This window comes from Narcine bancroftii, chromosome 5, assembly GCF_036971445.1.
Source record: "Narcine bancroftii isolate sNarBan1 chromosome 5, sNarBan1.hap1, whole genome shotgun sequence".
Taxonomy (NCBI): Eukaryota; Metazoa; Chordata; class Chondrichthyes; order Torpediniformes; family Narcinidae; genus Narcine; species Narcine bancroftii.
In genome coordinates, this window is record NC_091473.1 from 193,375,161 (window position 1) to 193,390,848 (window position 15,688).

The 15,688-nt window shown below is 57.7% G+C and overlaps 1 protein-coding gene across 8 annotated transcripts in view; it reads right to left on the reverse strand.

Annotated features, from left to right (window-relative positions):
• The window catches only part of LOC138764489 (threonine--tRNA ligase 1, cytoplasmic-like), a 179,605-nt gene that overhangs the window by 12,579 nt on the left and 151,338 nt on the right, over nucleotides 1-15,688 (reverse strand). For all 8 annotated transcript variants that reach the window (XM_069940478.1, XM_069940482.1, XM_069940483.1 and 5 more), the window contains one exon: nucleotides 1,862-1,966. In XM_069940478.1, coding sequence (XP_069796579.1) covers nucleotides 1,862-1,966 — 105 coding nt within the window. The remainder of the gene's footprint in view (nucleotides 1-1,861; nucleotides 1,967-15,688) is intronic.

Genomic DNA, 15,688 nt, shown 5'->3' on the forward strand with positions numbered 1-15,688 from the left:
ACAAGGGAGCAGAGTCCACGGCTCGATCAGCCGCAATCTTATTGAATGACGGAGCAGGCTTGATGGGCCGGACGCCCAACTTGCACGCCATTTAAAATCTTTCCCTTCAAAGGAGAAAAGAGCAGCATTTCTCAACCTGAGGTCCGGAGACCACCGGTGGTCCATGGCTCGTGGCCAATGGTCTGTGGCGAGGATGAACGAACATGGCAAACAAGGTTGTAAATTTGAATATATTAAAACCCCTGGTGTCCGGAATTCCAACAACCGGTAGCCTCAAGCAAGTGGCAAAACAAAGTTGAGGAAAATAAATGTTAAAATTAAACTAAATAAAATAATAGGTAAAAATATGTAAGTTAAAAATTGTAAATATTCTCTGAAGTAACCTTTGGTGAAGACAGGAGCAAATATTCAGCCAATGGAGCGCCCTGATCAGGCTTTGCTCGTAACAGCTGTTTGAATGAAGTTGTGTGAAACACGATGGCATCGCCCAGGATGAAGAGCTGGTCGATGCCACTCACCGTTGGGCTGACTGTCTTAAAATGTCTCCTTATCTCTCTTTAGTAAGAGTTGCCCCGGTCAGAGGCTTTATCTGTAAACTTGAAAAGGGGGGGGTTAATTATCTCTAATGTCATTGTTCGTTTTTCCGGCAGCTCTGTGAAGGGGGAGGAACCTGCAGATGCAGTGACGGTTAAATGTTTTCAAAGAATGACTGAAAATAAAGTAAAATGCTTTAAGGTTTATATTTTCATGCAAGTGAAGTTTGCTCAGTGTAAAAACAGTGCAGTATTTTTGTCTTTTAAACTGTTTATTGTTAATGCAACTGTATTAGTTAGGCATTGGAAGAGCAAGTCTCAAGCAACCAGAAAATACACTTATCTGGCATCTACCAGCCCCCATAGGTGCCGGATACCAGGGATTTTACTGCATTAAATAGAAAATAAACTTCAAAGCATTTCACAGTTAGTGCAGCAGGCGCTAGCGATCGAGAACGGGGTTCAAATCCCCTGATGTCTATAAACAGTTTGTATGTTCTCCCCGCATCTGCATCCCCAGGGCCTGTGGCTTCCTCCCACTGTTTGAAACCTACCGGGGAATGGGAGGGGTTAATTGGGTGTAAATGGGCAGCACGGGCTCCTGGGCCAGAAGGGCCTGTTAACGTGCTGTATGCCTAAACTTAAAATTTCCACCCATCTGTGGCGTGTGATGGGCTCAAACCTGCCCCCACTGGTGGTGCATGGGAGAGGAATCGATCCATGGTCTGAGACAGGTTGAGAATCACTGGCCCATGGGAGAGGACGATCTCAGCCAGGCAGCAATAATGAGCATAGTACTTAGCGCCGGTGAACCAGGTTCGAATCCCTCATTGCCTGTAAGGAATTCGCACACTCTCCCCGTGTCTGTGTGGAATTTCCCCGGGTTTCTCCCCACTCTTCAAAACGTACGAGGGTTTCTAAGCCATTGGGCCCCACGGGTTTAAATGGCCGGAATCGGCTTCTACCGGGCTGTAAATAAAATTCAATTCAATAAAACGTTCTTTCCACTTAGATTGGGAGAGCACACGGCCTTAGGGTGAAAGGGGAAAGGTTTAGGAGGAACGAAGAGTGGCGGGAGTGTGGAACGAGCTGCCACCTGACGTGGTAAATGTGGGTTCACTCTTATGTTTTAGGAATAAATTGGGTCAATACATGGAGGGGAGAGGACAGGAGGGTGAAGGAATGGGTGCAGGTCAGTGGGACTACTGGAGGAATGATGTTCCAGTACAGACCGGGAGGGCTAAATGGCCCATTTTCAGCGCTGTCGTTTTCCTCAGTTCTACTGCACACCAAGGTTGTGACTACAAACTCCATCCAGAGTAATTTACCATTTTCCCGCACAGTTCTCCGCCAGAATTGCGATCATCCGCTCCAAGGACCCCAGGATAGCACGGTGAATCATCACTGGTCTTTCTGTATTGCTGCCATCCTTGCTGCAAGGGGTCAAATAAGAACAAGGTTTCAGGTCAAGGCTCTGGCCTGGATATCCCGTGAACAGTGTTCCCAGTGTGGTCTGACCCAGCCATACAGAGACAGGAACTGTGCAGGTGGTCCCAGTGCGGTCTGACCCAGGAATACGGAGACGGGAACTGTGTACGGTGCTCCCAGTGCAGACTGACCCAGGGATATGGAGACAGGAACTGTGTCCAGTACTCCCATTGCGGTCTGACCCAAGGATATGGAGACGGGAACTGTGTACGGTGCTCCCAGTGCGGTCTGACCCAGGGATACGGAGATGGGAACGGTGTCCAGTACTGCCAGTGCGGTCTGACCCAAGGATATGGAGACGGGAACTGTGTACGGTGCTCCCAGTGTGGACTGACCCAGGGATACGGAGACAGCAACTGTGTCCAGTACTCCCAGTGCGGTCTGACCCAAGGATATGGAGACGGGAACTGTGTACGGTGCTCCCAGTGTGGTCTGACCCAGGGATACGGAGACAGGAACTGTGTCCAGTACTCCCAGTGCGGTCTGACCCAAGGATATGGAGACGCGAACTGTGTACGGTGCTCCCAGTGTGGTCTGACCCAGGGATACGGAGACACGAACTGTGTCCAGTACTCCCAGTGCGGTCTGACCCAAGAATATGGAGACGGGAACTGTGTACGGTGCTCCCAGTGTGGTCTGACCCAGGGATACGGAGACAGGAACTGTGTCCAGTACTCCCAGTGCGGTCTGACCCAAGGATATGGAGACGCGAACTGTGTACGGTGCTCTCAGTGTGGTCTGATCCAGGGATACGGAGACAGGAACCGTGTACGGTGCTCCCGGTGCGGTCTGACCCAAGGATATGGAGACGGGAACTGTGTACGGTGATCCCGGTGCGGTCAGACCCAGGGATACGGAGACAGGAACTCTGTACGGTGCTCCCGGTGCGGTCTGACCCAGGGAGATGGAGACGGGAACTGTGTACGGTGCTCCCGGTGCGGTCTGACCCAAGGATATGCAGACGGGAACTGTGTACGGTGCTCCCGGTGCGGTCTGACCCAGGGATATGGAGACGGGAACTGTGTACGGTGGTCCCGGTGTGGTCTGACCCAGGGATACGGAGACGGGAACTGTGTACGGTGCTCCCGGTGTGGTCTGACCCAGGGATATGGAGACGGGAACTGTGTACGGTGCTCCCGGTGTGGTCTGACCCAGGGATACGGAGACAGGAACTGTGTACGGTGCTCCCGGTGCGGTCTGACCCAAGGATATGGAGACGGGAACTGTGTACGGTGCTCCCGGTGCGGTCTGACACAGGGATATGGAGACGGCAACTGTGTACGGTGGTCCCGGTGTGGTCTGACCCAGGGATACGGAGACTGGAACTGTGTACGGTGCTCCCGGTGCGGTCTGACCCAGGGATACGGAGACGGGAACTGTGTACGGTGCTCCCGGTGTGGTCTGACCCAGGGATACGGAGACAGGAACTGTGTACGGTGCTCCCGGTGCGGTATGACCCAGGGATATGGAGACGGGGACTGTGTACGGTGCTCCCGGTGCGGTCTGGCCCAGGGATATGGAGACGGGAACTGTGTACGGTGCTCCCGGTGCGGTCTGACCCAAGGATATGGAGACAGGAACTGTGTACGGTGGACCCGGTGCGGTCTGACCCAGGGTAATGGAGACGGGAACTGTGTTCGGTGCTCCCAGTGCGGTCTGAACCAGTGATATGGAGACGGGAACTGTGTACGGTGTTCCCGGTGCAGACTGACCAAGGGAGACGGAGACAGGAACTGTGTCCAGTACTCCCAGTGCGGTCTGACCCAGGGATATTGAGACAGGAACTGTGTACGGTGGTCCCGGTGCAGTCTGACCCAGGGATACGGAGACAGGAACAGTGTACGGTGTTCCCAGTGCGGTCTGACCCAAGGATATGGAGACGGGAACTGTGTCCAGTACTCCCAGTGCGGTCTGACCCAGGGATATGGAGACGGGAACTGTGTATGGTGATCCCGGTGCAGTCTGACCCAAGGATATGGAGACAGGAACTGTGTACGGTGCTCCCAGTGTGGTCTGACCCAGGGATTCGGAGACAGGAACTGTGTACGGTGCTCCCGGTGCGGTCTGAACCAAGGATATGGAGACGGGAACTGTGTACGGTGCTCCCGGTGTGGTCTGACCCAGGGATATGGAGACGGGAACTGTGTACGGTGCTCCCAGTGTGGTCTGACCCAGGGATTCGGAGACAGGAACTGTGTACGGTGCTCCCGGTGCGGTCTGAACCAAGGATATGGAGACGGGAACTGTGTAGGGTGCTCTCAGTGTGGTCTGACCCAGGGATACGGAGACAGGAACCGTGTACGGTGCTCCCGGTGCGGTCTGACCCAGTGATATGGAGACGGGAACTGTGTACGGTGTTCCCGGTGCAGACTGACCAAGGGAGACGGAGACAGGAACTGTGTCCAGTACTCCCAGTGCGGTCTGACCCAGGGATATTGAGACAGGAACTGTATACGGTGGTGCCGGTGCAGTCTGACCCAGGGATACGGAGACAGGAACAGTGTACGGTGTTCCCAGTGCGGTCTGACCCAAGGATATGGAGACGGGAACTGTGTCCAGTACTCCCAGTGCGGTCTGACCCAGGGATATGGAGACGGGAACTGTGTATGGTGATCCCGGTGCGGTCTGACCCAGGGATATGGAGACGGGAACTGTGTACGGTGCACCCGGTGCGGTCTGACCCAAGGATATGGAGACGGAAACTGTGTACGGTGCTCCAGGTGCGGTCTGACACAGCGATACGGAGGCAGGAACTGTGTACGGTGCTCCTGGTGCAGTCTGACCCAGGGATATGGAGACAGAAACTGTGCCCAGTACTCCCAGTGCGGTCTGACCCAAGGATATGGAGACGGTAACTGTGTAGGGTGCTCTCAGTGTGGTCTGACCCAGGGATACGGAGACAGGAACCGTGTACGGTGCTCCCGGTGCGGTCTGACCCAAGGATATGGAGACGGGAACTGTGTACGGTGCTCCCGGTGCGGTCTGACCCAGGGATATGGAGACGGGAACTGTGTACGGTGTTCCCGGTGTGGTCTGACCCAGGAATACGGAGACAGGAACTGTGTACGGTGCTCCCGGTGCGGTCTGACCCAAGTATATGGAGACGGAAACTGTGTACGGTGGTCCCGGTGTGGTCTGACCCAGGGATACGGAGACGGGAACTGTGTACGGTGCTCCCGGTGCGGTCTGACCCAGGAATATGGAGACGGGAACTGTGTACGGTGCTCCCGGTGTGGTCTGACCCAGGGATACGGAGACAGGAACTGTGTACGGTGCTCCCGGTGCAGTCTGACCCAAGGATATGGAGACGGGAACTGTGTACGGTGCTCCCGGTGCGGTCTGACACAGGGATATGGAGACGGAAACTGTGTACGGTGGACCCGGTGTGGTCTGACCCAGGGATACGGAGACAGGAACCGTGTACGGTGCTCCCGGTGCGGTCTGACCCAAGGATATGGAGACGGGAACTGTGTACGGTGCTCCCGGTGCGGTCTGACCCAGGGATACGGAGACAGGAACTCTGTACGGTGCTCCCGGTGCGGTCTGACCCAGGGAGATGGAGACGGGAACTGTGTACGGTGCTCCCGGTGCGGTCTGACCCGAGGATATGCAGACGGGAACTGTGTACGGTGCTCCTGGTGCGGTCTGACCCAGGGATATGGAGACGGGAACTGTGTACGGTGGTCCCGGTGTGGTATGACCCAGGGATACGGAGACGGGAACTGTGTACGGTACTCCCGGTGTGGTCTGACCCAGGGATATGGAGACAGGAACTGTGTACGGTGCTCCCGGTGTGGTCTGACCCAGGGATACGGAGACAGGAACTGTGTCCGGTGCTCCCGGTAAGGTCTGACCCAAGGATATGGAGACGGGAACTGTGTACGGTGCTCCAGGTGCGGTCTGACACAGGGATATGGAGATGGCAACTGTGTACGGTGGTCCCGGTGTGGTCTGACCCAGGGAAACGGAGACGGGAACTGTGTACGGTGCTACCGGTGCGGTCTGACCCAGGGATATGGAGACGGGAACTGTGTACGGTGCTCCCGGTGCGGTCTGACCCAGGGATATGGAGACGGGAACTGTGTACGGTGTTCCCGGTGTGGTCTGACCCAGGGATACGGAGACAGGAACTGTGTACGGTGCTCCCGGTGCGGTCTGACCCAAGTATATGGAGACGGGAACTTTGTACGTTGCTCCCGGTGCGGTCTGACACAGGATTATGGAGACGGAAACTGTGTACGGTGCTCCCGGTGCGGTCTGACCCAGGGATATGGAGACAGGAACTGTGTACGGTGCTCCTGATGCGGTCTGACCCAAGTATATGGAGACGGGAACTGTGTACGGTGCTCCCGGTGCGGTCTGACTCAGGGATATGGAGACGGAAACTGTGTACGGTGGTCCCGGTGTGGTCTGACCCAGGGATACGGAGACGGGAACTGTGTACGGTGCTCCCGGTGCGGTCTGACCCAGGGATATGGAGACGGGAACTGTGTACGGTGCTCCCGGTGTGGTCTGACCCAGGTATACGGAGACAGGAACTGTGTACGGTGCTCCCGGTGCAGTCTGACCCAAGGATATGGAGACGGGAACTGTGTACGGTGCTCCCGGTGCGGTCTGACACAGGGATATGGAGACGGAAACTGTGTACGGTGGACCCGGTGTGGTCTGACCCAGGGATACGGAGACAGTAACTGTGTACGGTGCTCCCGGTGCGGTCTGACCCAGGGATATGGAGACGGGGACTGTGTACTGTGCTCCCGGTGTGGTCTGACCCAGGGATACGGAGACAGGAACTGTGTAGGGTGATCCCGGTGCGGTCTGACCCAAGGATAAGGAGACAGGAACTGTGTACGGTGCTCCCGGTGCGGTCTGACCCAAGGATATGGAGACAGGAACTGTGTACGGTGGACCCGGTGCGGTCTGACCCAGGGTAATGGAGACGGGAACTGTGTTCGGTGCTCCCAGTGCGGTCTGAACCAGTGATATGGAGACGGGAACTGTGTACGGTGTTCCCGGTGCAGACTGACCCAGGGAGACGGAGACAGGAACTGTGTCCAGTACTCCCAGTGCGGTCTGACCCAGGGATATTGAGACAGGAACTGTGTACGGTGGTCCCGGTGCAGTCTGACCCAGGGATACGGAGACAGGAACAGTGTACGGTGTTCCCAGTGAGGACTGACCCAAGGATATGGAGACGGGAACTGTGTCCAGTACTCCCAGTGCGGTCTGACCCAGGGATATGGAGACGGGAACTGTGTATGGTGATCCCGGAGCGGTCTGACCCAAGGATATGGAGACAGGAACTGTGTACGGTGCTCCCAGTGTGGTCTGACCCAGGGATTCGGAGACAGGAACTGTGTACGGTGCTCCCGGTGCGGTCTGAACCAAGGATATGGAGACGGGAACTGTGTACGGTGCTCCAGGTGTGGTCTGACCCAGGAATACGGAGACGGGAACTGTGTACGGTGCTCCCGGTGCGGGTGACGAAAACTGTGTACGGTGCTCCCGGTGCGGTCTGACCCAGGGATATGGAGACGGTAACTGTGTACGGTGCACCCGGTGCGGTCTGACCCAAGGATATGGAGACAGAAACAGTGTACGGTGCTACAAGTGCGGTCTGACCCAGCGATACGGAGGCAGGAACTGTGTACGGTGCTCCTGGTGCAGTCTGACCCAGGGATATGGAGACAGAAACTGTGCCCAGTACTCCCAGTGCGGTCTGACCCAAGGATATGGAAACGGGAACTGTGTAGGGTGCTCTCAGTGTGGTCTGACCCAGGGATACGGAGACAGGAACCGTGTACGGACTCACGGTGCGGTCTGACCCAAGGATATGGAGACGGGAACTGTGTACGGTGCTCCCGGTGCGGTCTGACCCAGGGATACGGAGACAGGAACTCTGTACGGTGCTCCCGGTGCGGTCTGACCCAGGGATATGGAGACGGGAACTGTGTACGGTGCTCCCGGTGCGGTCTGACCCAAGGATATGGAGACGGGAACTGTGTACGGTGCTCCCGGTGTGGTCTGACCCAGGGATATGGAGACGGGAACTGTGTACGGTGTTCCCGGTGTGGTCTGACCCAGGGATACGGAGACAGGAACTGTGTACGGTGCTCCCGGTGCGGTCTGACCCAAGTATATGGAGACGGGAACTTTGTACGTTGCTCCCGGTGCGGTCTGACACAGGATTATGGAGACGGAAACTGTGTACGGTGCTCCCGGTGCGGTCTGACCCAGGGATATGGAGACAGGAACTGTGTACGGTGCTCCTGATGCGGTCTGACCCAAGTATATGGAGACGGGAACTGTGTACGGTGCTCCCGGTGCGGTCTGACTCAGGGATATGGAGACGGAAACTGTGTACGGTGGTCCCGGTGTGGTCTGACCCAGGGATACGGAGACGGGAACTGTGTACGGTGCTCCCGGTGCGGTCTGACCCAGGGATATGGAGACGGGAACTGTGTACGGTGCTCCCGGTGTGGTCTGACCCAGGTATACGGAGACAGGAACTGTGTACGGTGCTCCCGGTGCAGTCTGACCCAAGGATATGGAGACGGGAACTGTGTACGGTGCTCCCGGTGCGGTCTGACACAGGGATATGGAGACGGAAACTGTGTACGGTGGACCCGGTGTGGTCTGACCCAGGGATACGGAGACAGTAACTGTGTACGGTGCTCCCGGTGCGGTCTGACCCAGGGATATGGAGACGGGGACTGTGTACTGTGCTCCCGGTGTGGTCTGACCCAGGGATACGGAGACAGGAACTGTGTAGGGTGATCCCGGTGCGGTCTGACCCAAGGATAAGGAGACGGGAACTGTGTACGGTGCTCCCGGTGCGGTCTGACCCAGGGATATGGAGACGGGAACTGTGTACGGTGCTCCCGGTGCGGTCTGACCCAGTGATATTGAGACGGCAACTGTGTACGGTGTTCCCGGTGCAGACTGTCCCAGGGATACGGAGACAGGAACTGTGTCCAGTACTCCCAGTGCGGTCTGACCCAGGGATATTGAGACGGGAACTGTGTACGGTGGTCCCGGTGCGGTCTGACCCAGGCATACGGAGACAGGAACAGTGTACGGTGTTCTCAGTGCGGTCTGACCCAAGGATATGGAGACGGGAACTGTGTCCAGTACTCCCAGTGCGGTCTGACCCAGGGATATGGAGACGGGAACTGTGTATGGTGCACCCGGTGCGGTCTGACCCAAAGATTTGGAGACAGGAACTGTGTACGGTGCTCCCGGTGCGGTCTGACACAGGGATATGGAGACGGAAACTGTGTACGGTGGTCCCGGTGTGGTCTGACCCAGGGATACGGAGACGGGAACTGTGTACGGTGCTCCAGGTGCGGTCTGACCCAGGGATATGGAGACGGGAACTGTGTACGGTGGTCCCGGTGCGGTCTGACCCAGGATATGGAGACGGGAACTGTGTTCGGTGCTCCCAGTGCGGTCTAACCCAGTGATATGGAGACGGGAACTGTGTACGGTGTTTCCGGTGCAGACTGACCCAGGGAGATGGAGACAGGAACTGTGTCCAGTACTCCCAGTGCGGTCTGACCCAGGGATATTGAGACGGGAACTGTGTACGGTGGTCCCGGTGCAGTCTGACCCAGGGATACGGAGACAGGAACAGTGTACGGTGTTCCCAGAGCGGTCTGACCCAAGGATATGGAGACGGGAACTGTGTCCAGTACTCCCAGTGCGGTCTGACCCAGGGATATGGAGACGGGAACTGTGTATGGTGATCCCGGTGCGGTCTGACCCAAGGATATGGAGACGGGAACTGTGTACGGTGCTCCCGGTGTGGTCTGACCCAGGGATACGGAGACGGGAACTGTGTACGGTGCTCCCGGTGCGGGTGACGAAAACTGTGTACGGTGCTCCCGGTGCGGGTGACGAAAACTGTGTACGGTGCTCACGGTGCAGTCTGACCCAGGGATATGGAGACGGGAACTGTGTACGGTGCACCCGGTGTGGTCTGACCCAGGGATACGGAGACAGGAACTGTGTACGGTGCTCCCGGTGCGGTATGACCCAGGGATATGGAGACGGGGACTGTGTACGGTGCTCCCGGTGTGGTCTGACCCAGGGATACGGAGACAGGAACTGTGTACGGTGCTCCCGGTGCGGTCTGACCCAAGGATATGGAGACAGGAACTGTGTACGGTGGACCCGGTGCGGTCTGACCCAGGGTAATGGAGACGGGAACTGTGTTCGGTGCTCCCAGTGCGGTCTGAACCAGTGATATGGAGACGGGAACTGTGTACGGTGTTCCCGGTGCAGACTGACCCAGGGAGACGGAGACAGGAACTGTGTCCAGTCCTCCCAGTGCGGTCTGACCCAGGGATATTGAGACAGGAACTGTGTACGGTGGTCCCGGTGCAGTCTGACCCAGGGATACGGAGACAGGAACAGTGTACGGTGTTCCCAGTGCGGTATGACCCAAGGATATGGAGACGGGAACTGTGTCCAGTACTCCCAGTGCGGTCTGACCCAGGGATATGGAGACGGGAACTGTGTATGGTGATCCCGGTGCGGTCTGACCCAAGGATATGGAGACAGGAACTGTGTACGGTGCTCCCAGTGTGGTCTGACCCAGGGATTCGGAGACAGGAACTGTGTACGGTGCTCCCGGAGCGGTCTGTACCAAGGATATGGAGACGGGAACTGTGTACGGTGCTCCAGGTATGGTCTGACCCAGGAATACGGAGACGGGAACTGTGTACGGTGGTCCCGGTGCAGTCTGACCCAGGGATACGGAGACAGGAACAGTGTACGGTGTTCCCAGAGCGGTCTGACCCAAGGATATGGAGACGGGAACTGTCTCCAGTACTCCCAGTGCGGTCTGATCCAGGGATATGGAGACGGGAACTGTGTATGGTGATCCCGGTGCGGTCTGACCCAAGGATATGGAGACAGGAACTGTGTACGGTGCTCCCAGTGTGGTCTGACCCAGGGATTCGGAGACAGGAACTGTGTACGGTGCTCCCGGTGCGGTCTGAACCAAGGATATGGAGACGGGAACTGTGTACGGTGCTCCAGGTGTGGTCTGACCCAGGAATACGGAGACGGGAACTGTGTACGGTGCTCCCGGTGCGGGTGACGAAAACTGTGTACGGTGCTCCCGGTGCGGTCTGACCCAGGGATATGGAGACGGAAACTGTGTACGGTGCACCCGGTGCGGTCTGACCCAAGGATATGGAGACGGAAACTGTGTACGGTGCTCCAAGTGCAGTCTGACCCAGGGATATGGAGACACAAACTGAGCCTAGTACTCCCAGTGCGGTCTGACCCAAGGATATGGAGACGGGAACTGTGTAGGGTGCTCTCAGTGTGGTCTGACCCAGGGATACGGAGACAGGAACCGTGTACGGTGCTCACGGTGCGGTCTGACCCAAGGATATGGAGACGGGAACTGTGTACGGTGCTCCCGGTGCGGTCTGACCCAGGGATACGGAGACAGGAACTCTGTACGGTGCTCCCGGTGCGGTCTGACCCAGGGATATGGAGACGGGAACTGTGTACGGTGCTCCCGGTGCGGTCTGACCCAGTGATATTGAGACGGCAACTGTGTACGGTGTTCCCGGTGCAGACTGTCCCAGGGATACGGAGACAGGAACTGTGTCCAGTACTCCCAGTGCGGTCTGACCCAGGGATATTGAGACGGGAACTGTGTACGGTGGTCCCGGTGCGGTCTGACCCAGGCATACGGAGACAGGAACAGTGTACGGTGTTCTCAGTGCGGTCTGACCCAAGGATATGGAGACGGGAACTGTGTCCAGTACTCCCAGTGCGGTCTGACCCAGGGATATGGAGACGGGAACTGTGTATGGTGCACCCGGTGCGGTCTGACCCAAAGATTTGGAGACAGGAACTGTGTACGGTGCTCCCGGTGCGGTCTGACACAGGGATATGGAGACGGAAACTGTGTACGGTGGTCCCGGTGTGGTCTGACCCAGGGATACGGAGACGGGAACTGTGTACGGTGCTCCAGGTGCGGTCTGACCCAGGGATATGGAGACGGGAACTGTGTACGGTGGTCCCGGTGCGGTCTGACCCAGGATATGGAGACGGGAACTGTGTTCGGTGCTCCCAGTGCGGTCTAACCCAGTGATATGGAGACGGGAACTGTGTACGGTGTTTCCGGTGCAGACTGACCCAGGGAGATGGAGACAGGAACTGTGTCCAGTACTCCCAGTGCGGTCTGACCCAGGGATATTGAGACGGGAACTGTGTACGGTGGTCCCGGTGCAGTCTGACCCAGGGATACGGAGACAGGAACAGTGTACGGTGTTCCCAGAGCGGTCTGACCCAAGGATATGGAGACGGGAACTGTGTCCAGTACTCCCAGTGCGGTCTGACCCAGGGATATGGAGACGGGAACTGTGTATGGTGATCCCGGTGCGGTCTGACCCAAGGATATGGAGACGGGAACTGTGTACGGTGCTCCCGGTGTGGTCTGACCCAGGGATACGGAGACGGGAACTGTGTACGGTGCTCCCGGTGCGGGTGACGAAAACTGTGTACGGTGCTCCCGGTGCGGGTGACGAAAACTGTGTACGGTGCTCCCGGTGCAGTCTGACGCAGGGATATGGAGACGGGAACTGTGTACGGTGCACCCGGTGTGGTCTGACCCAGGGATACGGAGACAGGAACTGTGTACGGTGCTCCCGGTGCGGTATGACCCAGGGATATGGAGACGGGGACTGTGTACGGTGCTCCCGGTGTGGTCTGACCCAGGGATACGGAGACAGGAACTGTGTACGGTGCTCCCGGTGCGGTCTGACCCAAGGATATGGAGACAGGAACTGTGTACGGTGGACCCGGTGCGGTCTGACCCAGGGTAATGGAGACGGGAACTGTGTTCGGTGCTCCCAGTGCGGTCTGAACCAGTGATATGGAGACGGGAACTGTGTACGGTGTTCCCGGTGCAGACTGACCCAGGGAGACGGAGACAGGAACTGTGTCCAGTCCTCCCAGTGCGGTCTGACCCAGGGATATTGAGACAGGAACTGTGTACGGTGGTCCCGGTGCAGTCTGACCCAGGGATACGGAGACAGGAACAGTGTACGGTGTTCCCAGTGCGGTCTGAGCCAAGGATATGGAGACGGGAACTGTGTCCAGTACTCCCAGTGCGGTCTGACCCAGGGATATGGAGACGGGAACTGTGTATGGTGATCCCGGTGCGGTCTGACCCAAGGATATGGAGACAGGAACTGTGTACGGTGCTCCCAGTGTGGTCTGACCCAGGGATTCGGAGACAGGAACTGTGTACGGTGCTCCCGGAGCGGTCTGTACCAAGGATATGGAGACGGGAACTGTGTACGGTGCTCCAGGTATGGTCTGACCCAGGAATACGGAGACGGGAACTGTGTACGGTGGTCCCGGTGCAGTCTGACCCAGGGATACGGAGACAGGAACAGTGTACGGTGTTCCCAGAGCGGTCTGACCCAAGGATATGGAGACGGGAACTGTGTCCAGTACTCCCAGTGCGGTCTGACCCAGGGATATGGAGACGGGAACTGTGTATGGTGATCTCGGTGCGGTCTGACCCAAGGATATGGAGACGGGAACTGTGTACGGTGCTCCCGGTGTGGTCTGACCCAGGGATACGGAGACGGGAACTGTGTACGGTGCTCCCGGTGCGGGTGACGAAAACTGTGTACGGTGCTCCCGGTGCGGGTGACGAAAACTGTGTACGGTGCTCCCGGTGCAGTCTGACCCAGGGATATGGAGACGGGAACTGTGTACGGTGCACCCGGTGTGGTCTCACCCAGGGATACGGAGACAGGAACTGTGTACGGTGCTCCCGGTGCGGTCTGACCCAGGGATATGGAGACGGGGACTGTGTACGGTGCTCCCGGTGTGGTCTGACCCAGGGATACGGAGACAGGAACTGTGTACGGTGCTCCCGGTGCGGTCTGACCCAAGGATATGGAGACAGGAACTGTGTACGGTGGACCCGGTGCGGTCTGACCCAGGGTAATGGAGACGGGAACTGTGTTCGGTGCTCCCAGTGCGGCCTGAACCAGTGATATGGAGACGGGAACTGTGTACGGTGTTCCCGGTGCAGACTGACCCAGGGAGACGGAGACAGGAACTGTGTCCAGTACTCCCAGTGCGGTCTGACCCAGGGATATTGAGACAGGAACTGTGTACGGTGGTCCCGGTGCAGTCTGACGCAGGGATACGGAGACAGGAACAGTGTACGGTGTTCCCAGTGCGGTCTGACCCAAGGATATGGAGACGGGAACTGTCTCCAGTACTCCCAGTGCGGTCTGATCCAGGGATATGGAGACGGGAACTGTGTATGGTGATCCCGGTGCGGTCTGACCCAAGGATATGGAGACAGGAACTGTGTACGGTGCTCCCAGTGTGGTCTGACCCAGGGATTCGGAGACAGGAACTGTGTACGGTGCTCCCGGTGCGGTCTGAACCAAGGATATGGAGACGGGAACTGTGTACGGTGCTCCAGGTGTGGTCTGACCCAGGAATACGGAGACGGGAACTGTGTACGGTGCTCCCGGTGCGGGTGACGAAAACTGTGTACGGTGCTCCCGGTGCGGTCTGACCCAGGGATATGGAGACGGAAACTGTGTACGGTGCACCCGGTGCGGTCTGACCCAAGGATATGGAGACGGAAACTGTGTACGGTGCTCCAAGTGCAGTCTGACCCAGGGATATGGAGACAGAAACTGTGCCTAGTACTCCCAGTGCGGTCTGACCCAAGGATATGGAGACGGGAACTGTGTTGGGTGCTCTCAGTGTGGTCTGACCCAGGGATACGGAGACAGGAACCGTGTACGGTGCTCACGGTGCGGTCTGACCCAAGGATATGGAGACGGGAACTGTGTACGGTGCTCCCGGTGCGGTCTGACCCAGGGATACGGAGACAGGAACTCTGTACGGTGCTCCCGGTGCGGTCTGACCCAGGGATATGGAGACGGGAACTGTGTACGGTGCTCCCGGTGCGGTCTGACCCAAGGATATGGAGACGGGAACTGTGTACGGTGCTCCCGGTGCGGTCTGACCCAGGGATATGGAGACGGGAACTGTGTACGGTGTTCCCGGTGTGGTCTGACCCAGGGATACGGAGACAGGAACTGTGTACGGTGCTCCCGGTGCGGTCTGACCCAAGTATATGGAGACGGGAACTTTGTACGTTGCACCCGGTGCGGTCTGACACAGGATTATGGAGACGGAAACTGTGTACGGTGCTCCCGGTGCGGTCTGACCCAGGGATATGGAGACAGGAACTGTGTACGGTGCTCCTGATGCGGTCTGACCCAAGTATATGGAGACGGGAACTGTGTACGGTGCTCCCGGTGCGGTCTGACACAGGGATATGGAGACGGAAACTGTGTACGGTGGTCCCGGTGTGGTCTGACCCAGGGATACGGAGACGGGAACTGTGTACGGTGCTCCCGGTGCGGTGTGACCCAGGGATATGGAGACGGGAACTGTGTACGGTGCACCCGGTGTGGTCTGACCCAGGGATACGGAGACAGGAACTGTGTACGGTGCTCCCGGTGCGGTCTGACCCAGGGATATGGAGACGGGGACTGTGTACGGTGCTCCCGGTGTGGTCTGACCCAGGGATACGGAGACAGGAACTGTGTACGGTGCTCCCGGTGCGGTCTGACCCAAGGATATGGAGACAGGAACTG